Source organism: Panthera pardus, unplaced genomic scaffold (genome assembly GCF_024362965.1).
Source record: "Panthera pardus isolate Hobbes unplaced genomic scaffold, ASM2436296v1 HiC_scaffold_8, whole genome shotgun sequence".
Lineage (NCBI taxonomy): Eukaryota > Metazoa > Chordata > Mammalia > Carnivora > Felidae > Panthera > Panthera pardus.
This window is the reverse complement of record NW_026527013.1, coordinates 70162844-70184737: the sequence shown is the minus strand read 5'-3', so window position 1 is coordinate 70184737 and position 21894 is coordinate 70162844. Positions and strand designations below refer to the sequence as shown.

The 21894-nt window shown below is 47.1% G+C and overlaps 1 protein-coding gene across 1 annotated transcript; it reads left to right on the top strand.

Moving 5' to 3' along the window:
- The first annotated feature begins 9671 nt into the window (after positions 1–9671).
- Positions 9672–12114, top strand: LOC128775465 (immediate early response gene 5-like protein). Its single transcript, XM_053896724.1, has 3 exons — positions 9672–9729; positions 11017–11620; positions 11765–12114. The coding sequence occupies exons 1-2, from the start codon at positions 9672–9674 to the stop codon at positions 11583–11585; spliced, it is 627 nt and encodes a 208-aa protein (XP_053752699.1). The 3' UTR covers positions 11586–11620; positions 11765–12114.
- The last annotated feature ends 9780 nt before the right edge of the window (positions 12115–21894 follow it).

The following is a 21894-nucleotide window of genomic DNA, read 5'->3' as shown; positions in this document are numbered from 1 at the left end:
GGGTTTCTATTCTATTTCATTGGTCTATGTGTCTGTTTTTGTGCCAATACCATGCTGTCTTGAGGATGCCGGCTTTGTAGTCGAGGCTAAAGTCTGGGACTGTGATGCTTCCTGCTTTGGTTTTCTTTTTCAACATTACTTTGGCTATTCGGGGTCTTTTGTGGTTCCATACACATTTTAGGATTGCTTGTTCTAGCTTCGAGAGGAATGCTGGTGCCATTTTGATTGGGATTGCATTGAATGTGTCGATTGCTTTGGGTAGTATTGACATTTTAACAATATTAATTCTTCCAATCCATGGGCACAGAATATTTTTCCATTTCTTTGTATCTTCTTCAATTTCCTTCATAAGCTTTCTATAGTTTTCAGCATACAGATCTTTTACATCTTTGGTTAGGTTTATTCCTAGGTATTTTAGGATTCTTGGTGCAGTTGTGAATGAGATCAGTTTCTTTATTTGTTTTTCTGTTGCTTCACTATTAGTGTATGAGAATGAAACTTATTTCTGTACATTAATTTTGTATCCTGCGACTTTGCTGAATTCATGTATCAGTTCTAGCAGACTTTTGGTGGAGTCTATTGGGTTTTCCATGTATAGTATCATGTCATCTGCAAAAAGTGAAAGCTTCACTTCATCTTTGCCAATTTGGATGCCTTTGATTTCCTTTTGTTGTCTGATTGCTGATGCTAGAACTTCCAACACTATGTTAAACAACACTGGTGACAGTGGACATCCCTGTCGTGTTCCTGATCTCAGGTGGAAAGCTATCAGTTTGAGGATGATATTAGCTGTAGGCTTTTCATAAATGGCTTTTGTGATGTTTAAGTATGTTCCTTCTATCCCAACTTTCTTGACGGTTTTGATTAAGAAAGGATGCTGAATTTCGTCAAATGCTTTTTCCGCATCGATTGACAGGATCATATGGTTCTTATCTTTTCTTTTATTAATGTGATGTATCACACTGATTGACTTGTGAACATCGAATGAGGCCTGCATCCCAGGAATGAATCCCACTTGATCATGGTGAATAATTCTTTTTCCATGCTGTTGAATTCGATTTGCTAGTATCTTGTTGAGAATTTCTGCATGCATATTCATCAGGGATATTGGCCTGTAGTTCTCTTTTTTTGCTAGGTCTCTGCCTGGTTTGGGAATCAAAGTAATGCTGGCTTCATAGAATGAGTCTGGAAGTTTTCCTTCCCTTTCTATTTTCTGGAACAGCTTGAGAAGGATAGATATTATCTCTGCTTTACATGCCTGGTGATGGGTATTGAGGAGGGCACCTGTTGGGATGAGCACTGGGTGTTGTATGGAAACCAATTTGACAATAAATTTCATATTAAAAAATAAATTAAAAAAATAAATTAAAAAATAAAACATCTTTGCATTTCTGGGATAAATACTAATTGATCTCAGTTTAGTTTTGTAATGCAGTCTTGGATTCAGTCAACTATTTTATTGAAAATGTGTATGCCTGAGAACTGAATAGAAGACCATGGGGGAGGGGAAAGAAAAAAACAGAAAGGTAGGGAGCCAAACCATAAGAGACTCTTAAAAACTGGGAAGAAATTGAGGATTGATGGGGGGTGGGAGGGTGGGGAGGGTGGGTGATGGGTACTGAGGACGGTACCTGTTGGGATGAGCACTGGGTGTGGTATGGAAACCAATTTGACAATAAATGTCACATGAAAAAAAAAAAAAAAACGCCTGGTTGAATTCCCCTGGGAAGCCATCTGGTCCTGGACTCTTATTTGTTGGGAGATATTTTTTAACTGATTAAATTTCTTCGCTGGTTATGGGTCTGTTCATGTTTTCTGTTTCTTCCTGTTTGAGTTTTGAAAGTGTGTGTGTGCTTAGGAATTTTTCCGTTTCTTCCAGGTTGTCCAGTTTGTTGCCATATAATATTTCATAGGTTTCCCTGATAAATTGCTTGTATTTATGAGGGATTGGTTGTAATAATTCCATTTTCATTCATTATTTTATTTATTTGGGTCACCTCCCTTTTCTTTTTGAGAAGCCTGGCTGGAGGTTTATCAATTTTGTTTATTTTTTTCAAAAAAAATAAAAAAAAAAAAAAACAAGTCTTGGTTTCATTGATCTGCTCTACAGTTGTTTTTTTTTTTTATTTTCTATTGTTCATATCTGCTCTGATCTTTATTATTTCTCTTCTTCTGCTGGGTTTGGAGTGCCTTTGCTGTTCTGCTTCTATTTCCTTTAGGTGTGCTGTTAGAGTTTGTATTTGGGATTTTCCTTGTTTCTTGAGATAGGCCTGGATTGCAATGTGTTTTCCTCTCAGGACTGCCTTCGCTGCATCCCAAAGCGTTTGGATTGTTGTATTTTCATCTTCATTTGTTTCCATATATTTTTTAATTTCTTCTCTAATTGCCTGGTTAACCCATTCATTCTTTAGTAGGGTGTTCTTTAACCTCCATGCTTTTGGCGGTTTTCCAGACTTTTTCCTGTGGTTGATTTCAAGTTTCATAGCATTGTGGTCTGAAAGTGTGCATGGTATGATCTCAGTTCTTTTATACTTATGAAGGGCTGTTTTGTGACCCAGTATGTGATCTATCTTGGAGAATGTTCCATGTGCACTCAAGAAGAAAGTATATTCTGTTGCTTTGGGATGCAGAGTTCTAAATAGATCTGTCAAGTCCATCTGATCCAATGTATCATTCAGGGCCCTTGTTTCTTAAATGATCCTGTGTCTAGACGATCTATCCAATGTTGTCAGTGGAGTATTAAAGCCCCTGCAATGACCACATTCTTATCAGTGAGGTTGCTTATGTTCGTGATTAATTGTTTTATATATTTGGGGACTTCCATATTCGCCGCATAGACATTTTTAATTGTTAGAACTTCCTGATGGATAGACCCTGTAATTATTATATAATGTCCTTCCTCATCTCTTGTTACAGCCTTTAATGTAAAGGCTAGTTTGTCTGATAAAAGTATGGCTACTCCAGCTTTCTTTTGACTTCCAGTAGCATGATAGATAGTTCTCCATCCCCTCACGTTCAATCTGAAGGTGTCCTTAGGTCTAAAATGAGTCTCTTGTAGACAGCAAATAGATGGGTCTTGTTTTCTTTTATCCATTCTGATACCCTATGTCTTTTGGTTGGAGCATTTAGTCCATTTACATTCAGTGTTATTATAGAAAGATATGGGTTTAGAGTCATTGTGACATCTGTAGTTTTCATGCTTGTAGTGGTCTCTGGTACTTTGTGGTCCTTGCAACATTTCCCTCACAGAATCCCTCTTAGGATCTCTTGTAGGGATGGTTTAGTGGTGATGAATTTTTCAGTTTTTGTATGTTTGCGAAGACCTTTATCTCTCCTTCTATTCTGAATGACAGGCTTGCTGGATAAAGGATTCTCGGCTGCATATTTTTTCTGTTCATCACATTGAAGACTTTCTGCCATTCCTTTCTGGACTGCCAAGTTTCAATAGATAGGTCTGCTACTACCCTTATGTGTCTACCTTTGTATGTTAGGGCCCATTTATCCCTAGCTGCTTTCAGGATTCTCTTTATTCTTCTTTTTCCACTTTCACTATGATATGTCGTGCAGAAGATCGATTCAAGTTATGTCTGAAGGGAGTTCTCTGTACCTCTTGGATTTCAATGCATGTTTCTTTCCCCAGATTGGAGAAGTTCTCAGCTATTATTTGTTCAAGTAAACCCTCAGCCCCTTTTTCTCTGACTCTTCTGGAATTTCTATGATATGGACATTTTATCAAAGAACAAAGAAGAAAGATTAGGTGAAGGCCCCTACTTGAAATATCTTTATTGTCTGGCATGGAGACCCTCTCAGGTTTGACACAAGAGCAGAAGCCAGAAGAGAAATGTCTGGACCAGAGCGAATACCTTGAAAATTTTTCATTTTCCTGGACAGGCCATGGTGATATTGGTCTAATGTGCATATTATAAAAATACCCAAATGTAACAGTCAATATTCCATTTATGCTAATCTATTAGGCAATAAAGTGTAAAGTTGTTAAAGGTTTTCTACAGGTGATGTTTATTTAGTAAAAGGAAGATTTAAATAATGAGGACAGGCACGAAGGTGGCTCAAACAGTCGAGTTTCTGAGTCGAATGTGTCTCAGGTCATGATCTATTGGTTCTTGAGATCAAGTCCCAAGTCAGGCTCTGCAATGACAGCTTGAAGCCCTGGTCAGGATTCTCCTTCTCGCTCTTTCCAAATAAATAAAGACGAAACAACAAATACAGACGGAGAAAAAATATACATTCTTTGAAGAAATAATAGCCCGTAAGACATGGTGTCATCTTCACAGTCCTTTGGCTTTGAGTGCAGCAGGTGTCTGTGTTTGTGTCTACGAGTGGTGTGCAGGTTGGGAATCCATCCAGCACTATGGTCTTGTATTACGGAATGTGCCCACAGTGGACAGGCACAGTCCTGTCCCCTTCTGCATTCTCAGGGGCCACACATCATCCTGTACTCTGCATCTCCAGAAGCTGAATGACTGGGCCAATTCCAATACTTTGACTCTCATCATTGTACACAAAGGCACATGTGTACCGGAACTCTCTCTTTCTTTAGGCGTGTACACCTAGCACAACTTTGGGGACATAATTTATAGGCATTTTTCGGGTGCTGCCTCCAGTTTCCAACATCTACAGACTCTTTACTCCGTTGCAGTCTTATGTGAAAAGCAGGGACCCCTGGGACTGAGTGGATATCTGAAGAATAGGAGAACAAGCCAGCACTGAGGCCATCAGGGTACCTAGGAGTGACCCATGGGGCAGGAAAGAAACCACACTCCCTCATTCTGACCTCCTGCACAGCATCCCTGCCCCATGTCCTAGAACACACTCATCCAGGCCCCATCCCATGAGAAACCCCAGTGGCCTGTGTGCCTCCTGGTCCATAGCTCTGCTGCTCAGAAGAGCAGCCAGTCCCTGCTTTCAGGCCAGTGGAGGATGCAGGCTGGACCACTGCTTTCTGCTTGCTGGCCCTCCTCCCAGGCTGGGTCACTTACTCTCAGGAAAGTACCGTAAGTGCAGGTCAGGTCAATGAGTTAAAGACCATGACCTGAATGGGTTCATCCTGAGGATTCAGTGGCAACAGCAAGAACCACTTGAACCTCGGCAAGCAAGAGAGTCCTTTACATAGCACATCAGGAGCTCAGGGAGACTGCAGGATGGAGACTCAGTCAGGCTTTGATACCGAGTCAAGCCCCTCCACCCTTCAGGCTCCTCCAGCAGTGGCGCCCGGCCCTGCCAGCCTCATCTTTGGGGAGCAGTGTCCCTGCCATGAGCAGCCACACAGCACCCACAGGTGACCACAAGACACACAGGAATACTGCAGGGCTCCCTGATCTCCCAGCAAAGAAAGTGCCATTCCAACCGACACATCCTCAGAGGATTCCAGGCAGATCAGACACAACTCTGTAAAATCCAATGCTTTTGAGGTACCTTTCAGGAAGTCTATGAAAAATGTAGGTATCTTCCCAACTGCAGTATTCTGAGATGAATTCACTGAGCGGTGGAGTCAGGCACTGGGTTCCAGGACAGAAAAGAGAGACAAGGTGGCCAGCTCCCAAGATGCACAGGGCGTGTTGTGGCAATGTGTTGGGAACCATATATTTATGTTACAGCTCTCTGGGTCTGGTTGAAAGAAAACATATATCCAAACAAACCTTATTTATGGACTTGTTGGATTATATCAACCAGAAAACATTTCAGAAAATTTGCATACTCTCACTCCATATACCTGCTTACTCTCATCTAAATTCGATCACATCATCCTATATTCCCAGATACTTTTTCACTTACTGGGAGTGCATGATATGCTCTAGAGAGACCGCAGTGACTCTACAACATTACTAGTAGACCTAATAAATGATTTCAGTCATGTTAAGATATGTATGCGTTGTACATAAGGTGCTTCATTTCTGTACATGAATCACAAACTATCAGAGTGAGAAATTAAGAAAATAATTTAAAATCACTCCAAAAAAAGAAAATACTTGACAGTAAATCACCCTACAGGCACCTGGTTGTCACAGTCAGTGAAGCATCTGACTTTGGCTCAGGTCGTGACCTCACGATTTGTGTTCTGAGACTTCTGTTGGGCTCTGTGCTGACAGCTCAGAGTCAGGAGCCTGCTTCAGATTCTGTGTCTCCCTTTGTCTCAGCTCTTCCCCACTCATACACGTGCTCTCTTCCTTTCTGTGTGTGTATGTGTGTGTGTTTCCATGTATCTCTCTGTGTCAAGAATAAATAAACATAAAAAAATTTGAAAAGAAAAGAATGGATTTAACCAAGAAGATGAAAGACCTCTTTACTGAAAACCAGAAATCAGTGGAGAAAGAATTTGAACAGACAGAAATAAGCAGAAAGACATTCTATGCTAGTGGATCCCAAGAATTAAGATTGTCAAAATGTCCACACTACTTAAAGCCATCTACACATTCCCTAGGTGCAATCCTTTTCAAAGTTGAAGCATGTTCCCAAAAATAGAATAATCCTTCAGGGTGGACAGATGCACAAAAGGCTCTGAATACCAAAGTCATTGTGAGAAGGAGGACCACAGCTGGAAGCATCAAGCTTTCTGATTTGAAACTAGATCTCAAAGCTACAACAACCCAAGCAGTACACTATTGGAGTAAAAGCAGACACACAGGTCATTGGAACAGAACTGAAGGCCCAGGAAGAAACCCACACATATGTAACCAATTAATTCACAACAAAAGAACCAAGAATATAATCTGAGGCAAAGGCAGTCTCCTCAATAGGTGGTGCCCAGAATCACTGGGCACAGAAAAACAACAGGCGCAGAAAAACAACTTGACACCGATTTAGCATCACACACAGAAACGAAGTTAAAATGTATTACAGACTTGAGACCTGAAACCACAAAGGCCTGGATAAGACCTTGGACAGAAGGTGTGGGAAATCGCACAACGATGTCCTGAGTTGGGAGATTATAGGGAACGCTTTGCCGAGCAGATCACTGCTCTCTGGCCTTCCTGCAAACAGCCAGCAGCAGCTCACTTACCTAGTTGGTGTGTATCTGGGGGGCAAGCGAGACTTGGCTGATCTAGTGCGTGTGTATCTAGGGGTTGGGTTCTGCATGGGCTCACCAAGTCCTTGGACCGTGTTGTCGCGTGGAATATTTTATCCTGTCTCGATGTGGTTTGCACCATGTCTTCAATACGTTCTTTCTAGCATGTGGCCCGCGGACGTGTTGCACATCGTTTGTAGGCTTAATGACTACGGGAGCCTGAGAGCAGCTCGCGGAGACGTCCCTTAAAGTCCCTCTCACCTCTCTTGACTTGCGTGGAGTCTGAAGCAATCCTTTCTGCTGTCCTTGGCTTTGCTGGACAAAGCCAAATGCCACACCCACAAGAATGTTTGGATCTCAGTCTTGACTTGAGTTTTGGGATTTGACACCAGAAGCCAAAGCTACAAAGGAAAACTAAACAAGTGGGACTACATGAAACTAAAAAAACCAGTTCTGCACAGCAACAATATCTTCCACAGAATGGAAAGGCAACATAGTGAATGGGAGAAAATACTTGCAAACTACATACGTGGTCAAGGGTTAAAACACAAAAGATACCAAGAACTCCTACGGCGCCACAATGCAAAACCAAAGAGCAATGATGGACCTGGCAGAGTCCTGAAGAGGCATTCTTCCAATGAAGACATACAGATGGCCACCACATACATGAAGAGAAGTTCCATGTCACTCCACATTAGGGAAATGAAAGTCCAAAGCCAAAGAGATATCACCTGAAACCTGTCTGAACGGTCTTATCAAAACGACAAGAAAACACAAGCATCGGGTACAATGTGGAAGAAGGCGAATCATTGTGCCCTGTTGGTGGCATTGGAACTTGGTGCAGAGGCAGTCGGAAAAATATAAAGTTTCCTCAAAAAATTAAACAGGAACATGCGTGTCATCCAGCAATTTCCCTCAATTACCCTCTAGGTACTACACAGAACACATGAAATCACTAACTCCCCAAAATACCTTCACACCTGTTATTATGCCACAGTGTTTATAATAGCCTGGAGGGCATTATGCTAAGTGAAAGAACTCACACAGAGAAAAACACAAACAGAATGTTCGCACATATATGGGGAATCTGAAAGAAAAACTAGGAAAACAAAAAACAAAAATTCTCAAAACATAATGAAACAAACCCATCAATACATAAAGATGATTGGAAAGGTGAGGGGCAGGAAGGAGGGAAATAGGTTAAAGGTCAAAAGATAAATGCGAGGGGATCCTGGGTGGCTCGGTTGGTTAAGCGTCCGACTTCGGCTCAGGTCATGATCTCACGGTCCGTGAGTTCGAGCCCCACGTCAGGCTCTGTGCTGAATGCTCAGAACCTGGAGCCTGTTTCAGATCTGTGTCTCCCTCTCTCTCTGCCCCTCCCCTGTTCATGCTCTGTCTCTCTCTGTCTCAAAAATAAATAAACGTTAAAAAAAATTTAAAAAAAAAGATAAATGTGAATAAAAAAAGACCATGTCAACAGGGAAATAGAGACTACATGTGACTCAATACCTCAAATTCTAGCTTCCTCTATTTCAAAGTCCTTAGTTCATTCCATTCCATTCAATAGACCTACCTAAATAATAAGGAATTATCATGAATTGGCAGTTTTTGAAAGATGAGTTCCTTACTTAGGATTTCATACCGAAAAGGACAGAGTGCTTAGATTACTAGGTAAGTTATATTTTCCATTATTTTTATGGTTTATTGAAGTACCATTATGTCACAAAAATCTCCTTAGATCTAAGTGGATAATTTCATTACTCTAAACATATGTACAGGGGCGCCTGGGTGGCTCAGTCTGTTAAGCGTCTGACTTTGGCTCAGGTCATGATCTCATAGTTCCTGAGTTCAAGCCCCACATCACGCTCTATGCTGACAGCTCGAAGCCTGGAGCCTGCTTCGGATTCTGTGTCTCCCTGTCTCTCTGCCCCTCCCTGCTCACGCTCTATTTCTCTCTCTCAAAAATACACAAACCATTTAAAAAAATAAACATATGTACATAGCACTAAAACAGTACACAAAAGGTAAGATACGTTGTCCATCACACAAAAGTGATTTCCTTTCTCCTTGTTGTAGCCAGCGTTTGGTGACGAAAAGGTTTCGGGAATCGAGCTCATGTATCAAACTCCATGTGATGGGTTACCCAGAATATACTAATCATGGTAATCAAGAAAATAGTGATATTCAAGATAATCATAATCTCCTTAATTGCTGACAGAGACAACTCAACCCCTGGGGACAAAACAGACACCTAGGAGCAGCAGCTGCTGAAACTGGCCTACACCACACCATCTTACTGAAAACATAAAGCACCAGTCAGCTCGATATGGAAGTTTGGGAAAGCCTCTGCTCTTAGGCCTTTGCTTTCAGTGAGGTCAAGGTGCTGCCTTCAGGATGTTTTCAGCCTTTGAGACAGGATTGGAACTCTCTAGTGAAATGAGATATTCCCATGCAACAAAACACATTCCTTGGAAAGACCTGGGTCCCTGACGCGGTCCGGACTCCACACGGGCCACAGCACCACACTCACGCACACACACTCCCCCCAACAACCGGGGAGAGGTACAACCCATGCAATGAAAGAGCGTTTGCTCAAGACCTCATTTCCAAGGGGGCTGAGAGAGGATCACTGCCTGCTCAAGTACACATGTACTGGTTTCTAGGGACCCGGTGGGCTCCGAGTCACTTCTCCCTCGTGCTGCCTGGTGAGTCCCGGAGATGTGATTGCTGAGGTCTGAAAGTCTTGAAACACGGAACGAATGCAAGAGGGGAGGCACTCCACAGAAACAGGAAGCACCACGCCCCACGGATAGGAAGAACAAAACCCAAAGTCTGCCTGGAACAAGGAGCTTTTCCATCCACCTTCCTCGCCAGAGTGCGAAGAAGACGTTCCCACCCAACATTTCCCAAAAAGATGACTTCAGACTCCATCCAAAACACCCAGTTCTCTTCAGCACACATCTCCAAATAGGAAAGAGTCTGGACCACCCTCTCAAACACAGAAGCGCCACTTATTCCTGCCTCACTGGCTCCGAGTTCATTGATTGAATGCAAATGGCCTTCAGAAATGAAGAGCTCAACAGGGAGTTGCACTTCCCCTAATTCAGACTCCTACCCCGTAGTCCCATTGACTCCCATGATAGAGGAACCTCTTTAGCCACAAGCGGGGTGGGATCTCTCCCGCATATCAGAGGGTGCACCTCTGCCACCACGGGCAGAGCTTGGTGGGGCAGGGCAGCGGGTGTGGAGGGGGGAGGCAGGAGGCCTGTGTTCACCTGCTGCTTCCACTCTCAATCCCTTCAACACCGTCCCCGGCTGGCCTCCAGCAACTCAGGCCCACCACCCTGACTCTCCCTGGAATGTTTCTCTGGAATCTCAGGTCCCTTGTGCTTCATTTTCACAGGCAGGAATGTTTCCTCCTGCTCATGGCTGCGACTTCCCTGGCCCTGCCTTGACATTTTCCCACAACCGCAGGTCCACGCTTTCCTTCGTTCGTTCCTTAGTTCCTTCATTAGCACCTCCACCCTCCAGCCACCAACCCAGTCAGACCTCCATGGGCACTCAGGGCGCCCCCCCTCTCGACCTGCACCACTCCCCACCACCGGAGCCTAACCCCCTACATGATCTGGGGCCCTCCTACTCCAGGGAACCGGGTTCCAACCCAGAAAGCTCACTCCTGAGTCCTCCAGACCGCAGTCGCAAAGGAGCCCAGGAAGAAGCCCGGAGCACGAGAGGGGGGGGGGGGGGCATGGAAGGGGAAGACAGAGAGGGGCAGGGGGCAAGGCCACATGGGACCTTGTCACTAGGATCCCTACCTTGGCAGCACCGGGACTGAGGCAGGTCCTGGAGGGAGGCCGTGGATCTCAGCTGCTCCACCTTTAGGTTTCTCCCAGATGGTCTTTCGGGGGCGCCGGGGGGGGGGGGGGGGCGGGGAGGGGGGGGTGTGTGCATCGCATGGCGCTCTGCCCCTGCCAGTGCTGGCACTCCACCAGCGCAGCCAAAGACCGAGGCGCCAGGGGAGCGCGTCCCGCACCCTGGCCTCTGGCTCCAGCAGCAGCAGCAGGAGCAGCAGGAGCAGCAGGGCCGCCACCCTCCGAGGCTGGAGGCTCATGGCTCCCAGTCTTCTCCACGCGGGCCCCGCCTGCACTCCCGCGAACGCTCCCGCGAGCACCACCGCTACCCCTACCGCCAATGCCATGGCTACCGGGTCGCAGGCGCCAGGCAGCAGCATGTCCCCGGTCGGGGGCTGAGGTGGGCGTCAGCCACTGGCTGGCCCAGACACTTGGGGGCCTGGGGCGGTGGGCGGGCTGGGAGCCAGGACTCACAGCAGGGCTGCAGCCTCAGCTGTGGACCTCACGGGCTCCGCCCCTGGCCCACGCGCATGCGCGCACTCGTGCGCGCGCGCTCCCGCACACCTGCTTGGGCCCAGGATCCAAGCCGCCCCATCCCCCCACCTCCACCCCCACCCCCCACAGGGGGCACAGCTCCTGGGCGCCAGGGTCTGCACCACCGCACCTCGCTGCGCCCACCAGATGCTCTGCCCGCCTGCCCGCCAGCCTGACAGCCAGGAGCCAGGCAGAGGGCTCCAGAGACCAGGCCAGTGGGAGAGGGACTGGCAGGTGTCTCCTCCCAAGGTGGACACCTCCCTGTCACCCCTCAAGAGACCCAGAAAGCTTTTGCAAAGCTGGTTTCCCAGGGAGGTGGCTGGACGGGAACCCAGTGCTCCCTCTTGCATCCTAGGCCTCTGTGTTTGTTCTTCACTCTGCCTCACGTTCCCGCCAACCTTGGACATCTGCAGCTGTGCACCCTCCTCGCTCGTGACCCGTGACCGCAAGGGCAGCCCTAAGGGACAGGGAGACACACTGGGCACACGAGACTCCTTCCACCTCCCTTCTCCTGGAAATGCCGGTGCTTTTCAGCTCTGCATGCCCTTCCCATGGCCCTACCTGGCTGCACCACCAGCGGTCCCACCCTCAAGTCCACCCTGCCACCGCTGACTGTGGCATGTCCTTCAACTCTGTGGAACCGCCTTTCCACCTCCACTACTTCCCAACCCCCATGTTTTCTTCACAGTGTGCCTCAGATCCCAACTCCTCCGTGCCATTTTCCTTTTCTTGCTTTTCAATTGCTTTTCTACGTTTCTTTCTTTTGGTGAGAGAGAGAGAGGCCATCACCCATGCCATTCTGCAGCAAGCATCGACTGAACGTGCAAGGTGTACCAGACCCCGCTCTGGAGGGCCAGTGTGCAGAGGTGGGCAAGAAAACATAGGCCTGAGGATTCAAGGGGAGCCACAGGACTACCATCCAGGGTGAGGAGGAGTAGACAGACCAAGCAGTCAAGGCTTTCTATGAAAGGAGCATCAAGGGCACGAACCTACGCAGCCCTGGAAGGAGAGCAGGGAGTCACGGACATATGGATCATCGAAGGTCAGTCCCAATGTGCAGCCTTCATCACATGTCCTCACCTGAGGACTTGCAAAGAGGCACCCCCAGACTGGACCTGGTAGAAGCAGGACTTACAGCAAAAGCACAAGACTGGTCTGTGGACTTCATGGTCATGGGAAGGACACCATCCCACAATACCCACCAAGGGACTCTGGACTCTGGTGACTTGGACTTACTGTGTACCATCAGGACCTGTCAGGACTCTTTCAAGTGCACAAGGGAAGAGAAAACTAAGCCACAAGCCTAGGAGAATAGAGATGCAAAACCTTTCTCCCCCCAGGGGCAATGTCAATGATCTCATGCTATACAAATGCAAATGACCTCTGCTAGCATTAGAAAGGTCACCAGTTTTCGGCCTCATTTATCAGTCCCATGCCACAAGTCCACTTGGGTTCCATTGGCTCCATAGGGACCATTTGCCTGCATTCTCCGGGGGAGCAGCTTCCTATCCTACCAGAACCCTCACGTGTGTCTCCGTGTCATGGCACGTATTGATAGATAGGAGAATGACGTTTCCCTTTCATTTTGAACATTGTGCTGATGCCTTCCTCCTGGCTCTGCGTCTCCACTGAGAAGACTGTTTTGCTCAGCTTACTTGGTGTGTGTGTGTGTGTATTCATATGCATATATATTCATGAATATATGTACATATAGGTATACATGTATGTGTATGTATAGAGTTATCCGTATGGACACACAGATAGATAGATCTATATATAAATACAGCTGTTTTTTGTTTTGAAAATACACACTGAAAACTCTGGGCTGCCTGGATGACTCAGCTGGGTAATGGTCCAACTTTGGGTCACGTCAGGTTCCCAGGGTTCCTTAGTTGAGTCGCACCTAGTGCTCTGTGCTGACAGCTCAGAGCCTGGAACCTGATTCCATTCTGGGTTTCCTCTCTCTCTCTGCCCCTCCCTCGCTTGTGCTCTCTCTGTCTCTCTCTCTCTTTCTCTTAGACGTGAACATTAAAAATGAAACAAAAGCATGTGGCTCTGGATCTCGGCTCAAGTCATGATCTTCCAATTTCTGAGGCTGAGCCCACAAGGAGCCCCACTTCAAGATGGGTGCTAACGTTGTGGAGCCCGCTGGCCATCCTCTCTCTCTCCCTCCCTGTCTGCTCTATCCCTGCTCACAGGCACACATGCATGCGTGCACTCTCTCTCTGTGTCTCAGAATGAATGAAAAAAACAAAGAACCTCGAATAATAATACGAAAGGAACCCAGTCGAGTTCATTACTCAGCGAATGAATGGCTGTGACCAGGGCCAGCACCTGCCCTGGGGAACGTTCTATTAATATTTGTTCATGTTTCCTTACTATGGAGAGAGGGGGGGAGTGAGATGGCCAGAGGGCCACCAGAAATATATCTGCACCTTCCCTCCTACCCACCTCCTCATTTCCTAACTCAAACCACATTCTTTCCCCTGAGGCTAACATCTATATCCAACTCCTGTTTCTATTTTCCCCTCCATCTGCTAGGCTTTTCTGCACCAAGGTCCTCTAGGTTAAGATCTAAGAGGCTCACACACCACAAAGAGGCCATTAAAATACCTGAGCTAGGAGGTCCTCAATGTGGTTTGCCCAGGTCTGGCACGTAACTCTTACCTGAGGGAACAGTCAGCATCCTCTTCCCAGACATCAATCACCTGAGCCTCTTCACGTATGGTGGGAGTTCAAATGGCAAAGGAAGAGAGGAGGGAAACAAGCAGAGATTATGTGGTACTTTCAGGGACCTGCAGCATCCAGGTTAGTCGCTGACTAAAGACTGCCAAGTCTTCATCCCCTCAGAGCCACTGTGCATCTGTTAAGAAATCAACACGCCAGAGGGCCTGCTTAGAGCCAAGTTCACTATCTGTTGATCCAGCCTACACAAAGAGTTAAGGTTCAAGTGGGGGACTTTCCCATGGCCTCCCACAACACTAAGGCACTTCTCCTTTTACAAGTGAATCAACTGAGTCAATGAGAGCTTCAGTAATTTCCTCAAAGACTCCCAGCCAAGGCACACAAAGTGGAGATTCTTTAACACATGGTCATGTCATCATCTGCTAACACCCATGTGTTCATGTCCCCTCAAAATCCATAGATTGGAATCCTAATGCCTGATGTGATGGTATTAGCGGCTAGGGCCTCTGGAAGGTGATGAGATCACGAGGCCCTCATGAATGGGATTAGTGCTCTTATAAAAGAGATGCCACAGAGACCCCTTGCTCCTTCTACCAAGGGAGGACACAGCCAGAAGGTGTTTGGCTATGAATCAGGAAGATGGCCCTCATAGGACTCAGCCATGCTGGGGCCTTGGTCTTAGACTTCCCGGCCTCCAGAGCCAGAAGAAAGAAATTTCTGTGGTCGATTTTGTTAGAGCAGGCCGAACGGACTGAGACACCACCCAAACAGATGTTGACAAGTTTAACTAGATGAGATAAAGAATGCTAATGTGAAATAGAATTACAATAAATACATTGATCTCAATTTCAGGTTTTTGTTTTAACGTTTTATTTTTGAGAGAGACAGACATATGGACAGAGCATGAACAGGGGAGGGGCAGAGATAGAGGGAGACCCAGAATCTGAAGCATACTCCAGGCCCAGCACAGAACCCAACTCGGTTGCTCCAACACACAAACCGCAAGATCACCACCTGAGCCAAGGTCAAACACTCAACGGACTGAACCACTCAGGTGCCCGATTGACAGTTTCCAAAAAATATAAATTACAGTATACATCTCCACAACTGTTGTGAGGGTTTGTGGGTTACCAGGAGCCCCTGTCAAAAGATTTTGATGCCACTGAAAACTCAATGTGAATCTCTTGGCTTATCTTATCTGCATATGACAAGGTCCACAGGACGGTTCTGATACAGCCAGAGTGTCCTGAATGTTCAAGTAAGACATAATGGGAAGACATAGGAGGCAAGCCAAAGGCTTCATGACAAAATATACTTACCGCTGAACTCATTCTTTCTTAGTAGTGCACCAACAACCCAGACCACTTAACGAAAGCAGCTCTAGAGTCAATCTTTGGCAACAGGATCATAGGAGAGTACACCACAAATACCACACAAAGGGACAGCAAAATGATCTCGCAGATCTCACGAAGATGCACTACCCCATGAAGCCTATGAAAGGGACAAAGAATCTGGAAGTTCAGCCATAATAATGACCCAATCCATGCTGAAAGGAGAATGGTAGCAAGAAAAAAGACCGAGAGAAGCTAAAAAGGGCAATGAAGGTAGAGGGTTCGTTACTAGAGCAATTAATTATGTAAATATATATATATACACACACACACACACACACACACACATATACGTATATATATGTATATGTATAGATGTGGAAAAGACAGACAGTACCTAGAGGCGCAATCAAGACATAGGCAAATCAGAACCCTGGAAGTGCTCTGCTGATGACCATAAAATTGCCCAGATGCTTCTAGTGTCTTCGGAATAGTTGTTTGGCTTTGTTTTCAAGACATGGCTTGTTCCCTCCAAGGGCTGATTTGGATTGCACAAATCTCATCCAAGGTGCAGTCATGGAGGAACTCAAGGGAAGAACGAGGTGTGCCTGGAACCCCGCTCACCTCCTGCTGTCAACTCTCAGCTGGGCCTAAAGGGGAAGGTGGGATGGTATCCTTTGGACCTGCCCTTGCCTCAATCCTGGGATCCTTGTGCGCCTCCCCCAAGAGGCCACGAGGGGCACCGTGGTCCTGCTCTCGGAACCCACAGTGTAGAAGCAGGCACTCAGATGTTCAGTGCATGAAGATTTTGCAGGCAGGTGTCATCCTGAATGCCCAGGGCTTCCTGACTTTTGGTCACCCTTCCCCCAACATTGGCCTAAGGCCTGTCGTGCCCAGGCCTGCGGGGGAAGGGTTCGGGGGGCAGGTGGCCATGAATGCTGAGCTCCCCAGGATCTGATCAAACAGGGTGAAAGATGAGTGCTTCTCTTGCTGGTGCAAAGTTTTCCCTCATCTTCCCCTCAGGCTGACACAGCCTTTCCTGTGTTGGCCTGTGTGAAAGACAATTTCAAGGTGGAGCCAGGCAAACCTAGATGAACAGAGTACCTGTGCCTGCCCAAATGGAGCTGGTGGCCGTGTGCAGATACACCTGTGCTGGCACAGACTGTCTTCTCCCTCAGGCCGCGCTGCCGTTGGCCTGTGCATGTTCTTCCCACCTGAGTTTTCGTTTGCCAGATTACCTCCACTAAGCACACTCCACCTATCTGCAAAGGGCTCCTTATCCGCTTGGTGAACTCACACTTCTCGGACTTTGAGGTCCTCTTCTGCTGTGCTGGCTTGCCATCTATGTAAGAGCCTCCAGGCCTTCAAATCTAGAGGCTGCACGGAATCCTTGCTGCTATAAATTATTATGATGGTTTTTGACTATTGCTGGAAGTGTCTCATCTGCTGCTCCCACAAAAGGAAGGTTTGGGCCCGCCAAAAAGCGGAGTGGGAGAGGGGCTCTCATCCTCAGCTTCTGTTCCTCCCACAGGAACATCCTCTATAATTCCATACACCACAACATACCCTGATTCTGGGGATTCTTTCCTTTTCAACTGTGTCTCCCCAAGACTAAGCCCAGCTCTCTCCACAGCAGTCAAATACGTGTCTTGTGGTTCTGGAGAGTCAGAAGCAGAGAAATTTCCCAAGAGAAAAGGAAGAGCATGCCATGTGGGGTCAAGGAGTCACCCTGCAGAATCTGGATCTAGATTTCCCAGGTCATTCTAGGTTGATATTTGAGGTCAAACTGGATGACAAGAAAATCCAAGATCTTCGGTCTAGGTCATTCCTACATGTAAGAAATTGTGCTATGAAATCATCAACCACGTGACAAGTCACAGGTCAGTCACACCTGGCTGGCTCCATTGGTAGAGCATGTGAATCTTGATCTTGGGGTCAGTGAGTTCAAGCCCCACACTGGGCATGGAGCTAACTGAAAAAAAGTAAATTCACAGATCATTCTTCACAGGGGGGATATGGATTGTGAGTGCCAGTTCCAGAACATAGACAAAACTGAGTTAGATTCTGGAAATGCCCAGGTAGGATACGCTGCTGAGGCTGATGACCGAGTGTCACCCACCTTAATCAGCTTAGGCTACCTTCACAGAATACCACAGAACACCATGTCTGGGTTTACCAGACATCTGTTTGTCACAATTCTGGAGGCTGGAAATCTAAGATCAAAATGGGAAGTTCTCACCAATTCAGGTGTCAGTGAGAGCTCTGTTCCCGTCCTCACACAGGGCCCTCTTTGCCCTGTGGTCTCACGTGTCCTTTTCTGGGTGCTTGTGCACGGGTGGGAGGTGGGGAGCTCAAGCTCACTGTTTTGGGGACATTAACCCTATTGGATCAAGGGCCCCATGCCCTTAACTGCATTTAACCTTATATCTTCTGTAAAGGCCTTTCTGCAAAGACAGTCACACTGGGCATTAGAGTTCAATGTGTGACTTTTTAACAGGACACAGTCAATCCACACACACTCCTCCAGCCCCGTCCCCCCATGAAATCTGCTTGCAGCACACAGCTCTTATCCCTGAGAACCTTCAAGGCACTGGATCCTCAGATTCCTCCCACCACAGAGTTCCTCCTTCTCTCTCCCCAATTCAAATGCCTCAACACTGGCACGTGCATGGTCTTTCTTTCCCTTTTCCCTTTCATTCAGTTATGTTCTGGGAAATGTATACATGTCATACTGAAATAGTTTGAAAAATGACAAGCTCTGCTCATAATTTCTGCAGCAGCAAGCACAGAGCTGAATGTATTGCTTCCTTCAGGAAGGGCAAGCCCTGTCAGTCACTCACAGTCTCTCTGAACCGGCCACACTGCTGATCTTATGTAGAATTTTTGGCAAGTGTGGAGTTCTGGAAATGGTGGATGTCGGGGACATACATGAGTTGGTGTCAGCTGCTGACAGGTTGGCTCTCAAAAGCAGGAGACTGACAGGTGGTAATGTGCTGATTTAAGGAATGAGGAGATTGCATTGATTGACATATTTTAGAAATGTGTTCACTGCTGGGAGTAGCTATGGTAGACTAGAGCTTCCCACAAATGTCCACATGCTCACCCCATGAGTTTGGGAATATGCTACTTTACACGGCGATAGAGACTTTGTAGCTGTGATAAGATGAAGGAACTTGAGCTGGGGAGATTAGCCTGGAGGGGCCAATGTAATCACAAGGGTCCACGTCAGTGAAAGAGGGAGAGTCAGTGTCAAGATCATGTGATGTGAGAGTAACTGATCAGACATGGCCAGCTTTGGAGATGGCACGGGCTCCAAGACAAAAAGGTGGGCATCCTCTAAAGGCTAGAAGGGACAACAAACAGATTCTTCCATGGAGTCCAGAGAAAGAAATTCAGTCCTGCTGCCATGTTGACTTTAGTCATGAAAACATGAAACTTTAGACATGAAAACATGCTTTAATGCGTATTTGTTACCATGGCTTTAGAATAATTGCTCTATTCTGAGAAATGTGAAATTTAAAAGTTTTCAAGTTTCATTGTAAATGATTTAAATAATACTGAAGGTTGAATCAACCATCCACACTAAGAATTCTATCCCCTGACCCTATGCTCTGGGCAGTATCAATGTCTGAGTTGTGTTGTGCACGAGTGTGTGTTTGGGAGAGGGTCGGGGAGCGATTGGCACTGGGTTTAGAATGTTCTCCGCAAGGCTGTCTACATGGTGTTGGGCATTGGAGGATATTTTGTCACATCCTGTCCATTCAGTGTCTGAAATCCCTTTGCATGTATGAGGAATATCCCACATTTTGAAACTGAAGGTTCACATACCAGGTTTCTTAGTTTCCCTAAGAGCTAAGATGCCAGCCAGTCCCAATCGGAGACAATTACTCCAGCTTTTAACATGAGTTGCGAGACACAGGGAGCAAGCACTGGAGATATTCTTTCTGGACTCTGCCACAAAATCATCTCAAGCCCAGAAAAGGCTATCAGTTTTTCCCCATTGAGGATGATATTTGCTGTGGGTCTTTCATACATGGTCTTCAGGATGTTGAGGTTTGTTCCTTCTGTTCCTAGTTTATTGAGGGTTTTCATTCCAGAAAGAATGCTGTCCTTTGTGAATTCCTTCTTCTCCATCGATTGAGAGGATCATATGTCCTGCCCTCCTCAAAAGGAGTCACGATTCCCTATTAACAAATCTCCCATGATCTAGGGGCAAATCGCGAGGGAACTAAGGCCACCTCTTGCAAGAAATTTGGCCAAATCTCCCAGGAAGTCCGCAGAAGCAGGAACTCCTAGCCTCGTCTGATTCACACAGGGTATGCTGGCAGGGCTGGGACATTCCTGGATTGAGGACCGCCGGGAACAACTGTAGTTGCACCAAAGCTCAAAGATGCCACCAGCACTTCCACATCAGGTGCCTGGCTCATACCTCCAGCTTTTCAGTGTTCTAGGTGCAGGAGAGTGAGGCGCAGACCAAGACAGGAAGGGATGAGCCAGACAGCCCATTTTCCATACACAAATACAGGGGACACAAACCAGAAAGTAGGAGAGTACGGAGAGACAACACGCACAGGAAGTGGCCATGAACACACGAACCGAGTCCCTGAGAACTTTCCCAGGCTTTGGACATTTCAGTGCAGTCTGTGTCGTCCTGCCCCTGAATTCACGGCCACTCTTCCCTGGTGACCAATAGCGCTTCATGAAGGGAAAATCTCCTGAGATCTAAGGTCATATATCAGGACACGTGTGTTCAAAGCTCACCAGATCTTGAGTCACATCTCACAGGAAATTGGCAGCAGGAGGAACTCCCTGGTCTTGCCTGGTACCTGCAAGGCACACCGCCAGGGCTGGGACATTTCTGCATGGGGACTGCTGCGACATCCAGGGGTGTACAAAAACCAACAGACACCGGAAGCAATTCACACGAAGGGCCTCGCTCGTACTTTCTGCCGCTCCCAGCCTTAAGGTACACAATAGCTAAACACGGACCAATGAAGTAAGAATAAATGGACCGGAGGCCCATTTGTCACAACAAACTACAGGACAGAGAAACCTGCGTGCAGGAGGGGAAGGGAGAAACAACGTGCACAGAAAGTGGCTTCTGTGATCACACAAAAAGGCTACTTGAGAGCTGTCCCAGACATTGGACATTGGAGCATAGGCCGTGTCTATCCTGAGTCTGTAAAAGGAAGCCACAGTCCCCTGGTCACAAGTATCCCGTGATCTAGGGACAATTCTTGTGAGATATAAGGCCAGATCATGCGAGATCTAATTGCACCTCTCAGGAGATCTCGGGACAAATCTCACAGGAGTAGGAACTCACTCACCTAGTTTGTGCAGGACAGGGACATTCATGGATTGTGGACACCTAGGAACTCCTGTACTTCCACAAATGTCTCCAGGCACCACCACCAAAGTGTCCCGAGGTGTCTCACCAGTACTCCCCGAGCCTCTCAGCATTCTAGGAACAGTGGCCGTAACACGGACTACTGAAATAGGAAAGAATGGCTGTGAGAAGAAAACTGAGGGGGAAAAAAAGATAAAAGGGGCCAGCCCAATGCCTGGGGCTGGATACTCCCCATGCTTTCTAATGGCTTCTGTGATCTTCTTTGCCTCCTGTTCCACCAACTACCCGTGGAGCACCACTTATAAGTACCCCCTTCCATTTTTCTTTTGTCTCTCAAGCCCCTGACATCACCGCCAGAAAAGGAGGCGAAGGCCGAGGTGCGGGGCTCAGCCTTTGGAGGGGACTCCACTGGGCCGGCAACGTTGCCCCATAAACAGTGTTTTCTCATTGCCTGAATGAGTGTGGCTTGGCTCTTCCTGGGTGCCGAGTATGTGCTGTAACAGCTGGACTGCATATTGTTCATGCTAAACGAGAGGTGGTGCAAACAGGAGGTCAGGAGGTGCAGAGAGAAACAAAGTGCACAGGAGCCGCCTCTTCTGAACACAGAGGCAGCCTGCCATTGCACCTCCCAGGGTGCAGGAACTTGTGGGCATTCTGTGTCTCTCCTGCTGCCAGAGAACACAGCCACCTCGTCCCTGTTGACAAGTCTCCCGTGATCTCGGGGCAGATCTCATGAGATCCATGGCCAAACTTGGCAAGATCTTTTCCAACCTCCTGGGAACTTGGCAGGAGCGGGAACTAGGTAGCCTAACCTCTTTTGTGCAGGATAAAGAAGTCGACTTGTGCTCTGCCTGGGTTGGGGACACCTTGGAAAACCTGTGGTCCCACAGTAGACCCTGCCATGTCACCAGCATCAAGACACGAGGGATCGTGTTCGTATTTCCTGTCTCAGCATCCTAGATGTGGTGGGTGAAACACCTGGCCACAGAAACAGGGGCTGCTGGACCAGATTGGCCCATTATTCCCAGTAAACTAGAGGTGCAAGAGACAGCGGAGGAGGAGGAGTGGGGTGAAGAACAGTGCCCAGAAATGGACTCCTGGGAACACTTAAAAAGTATCCCT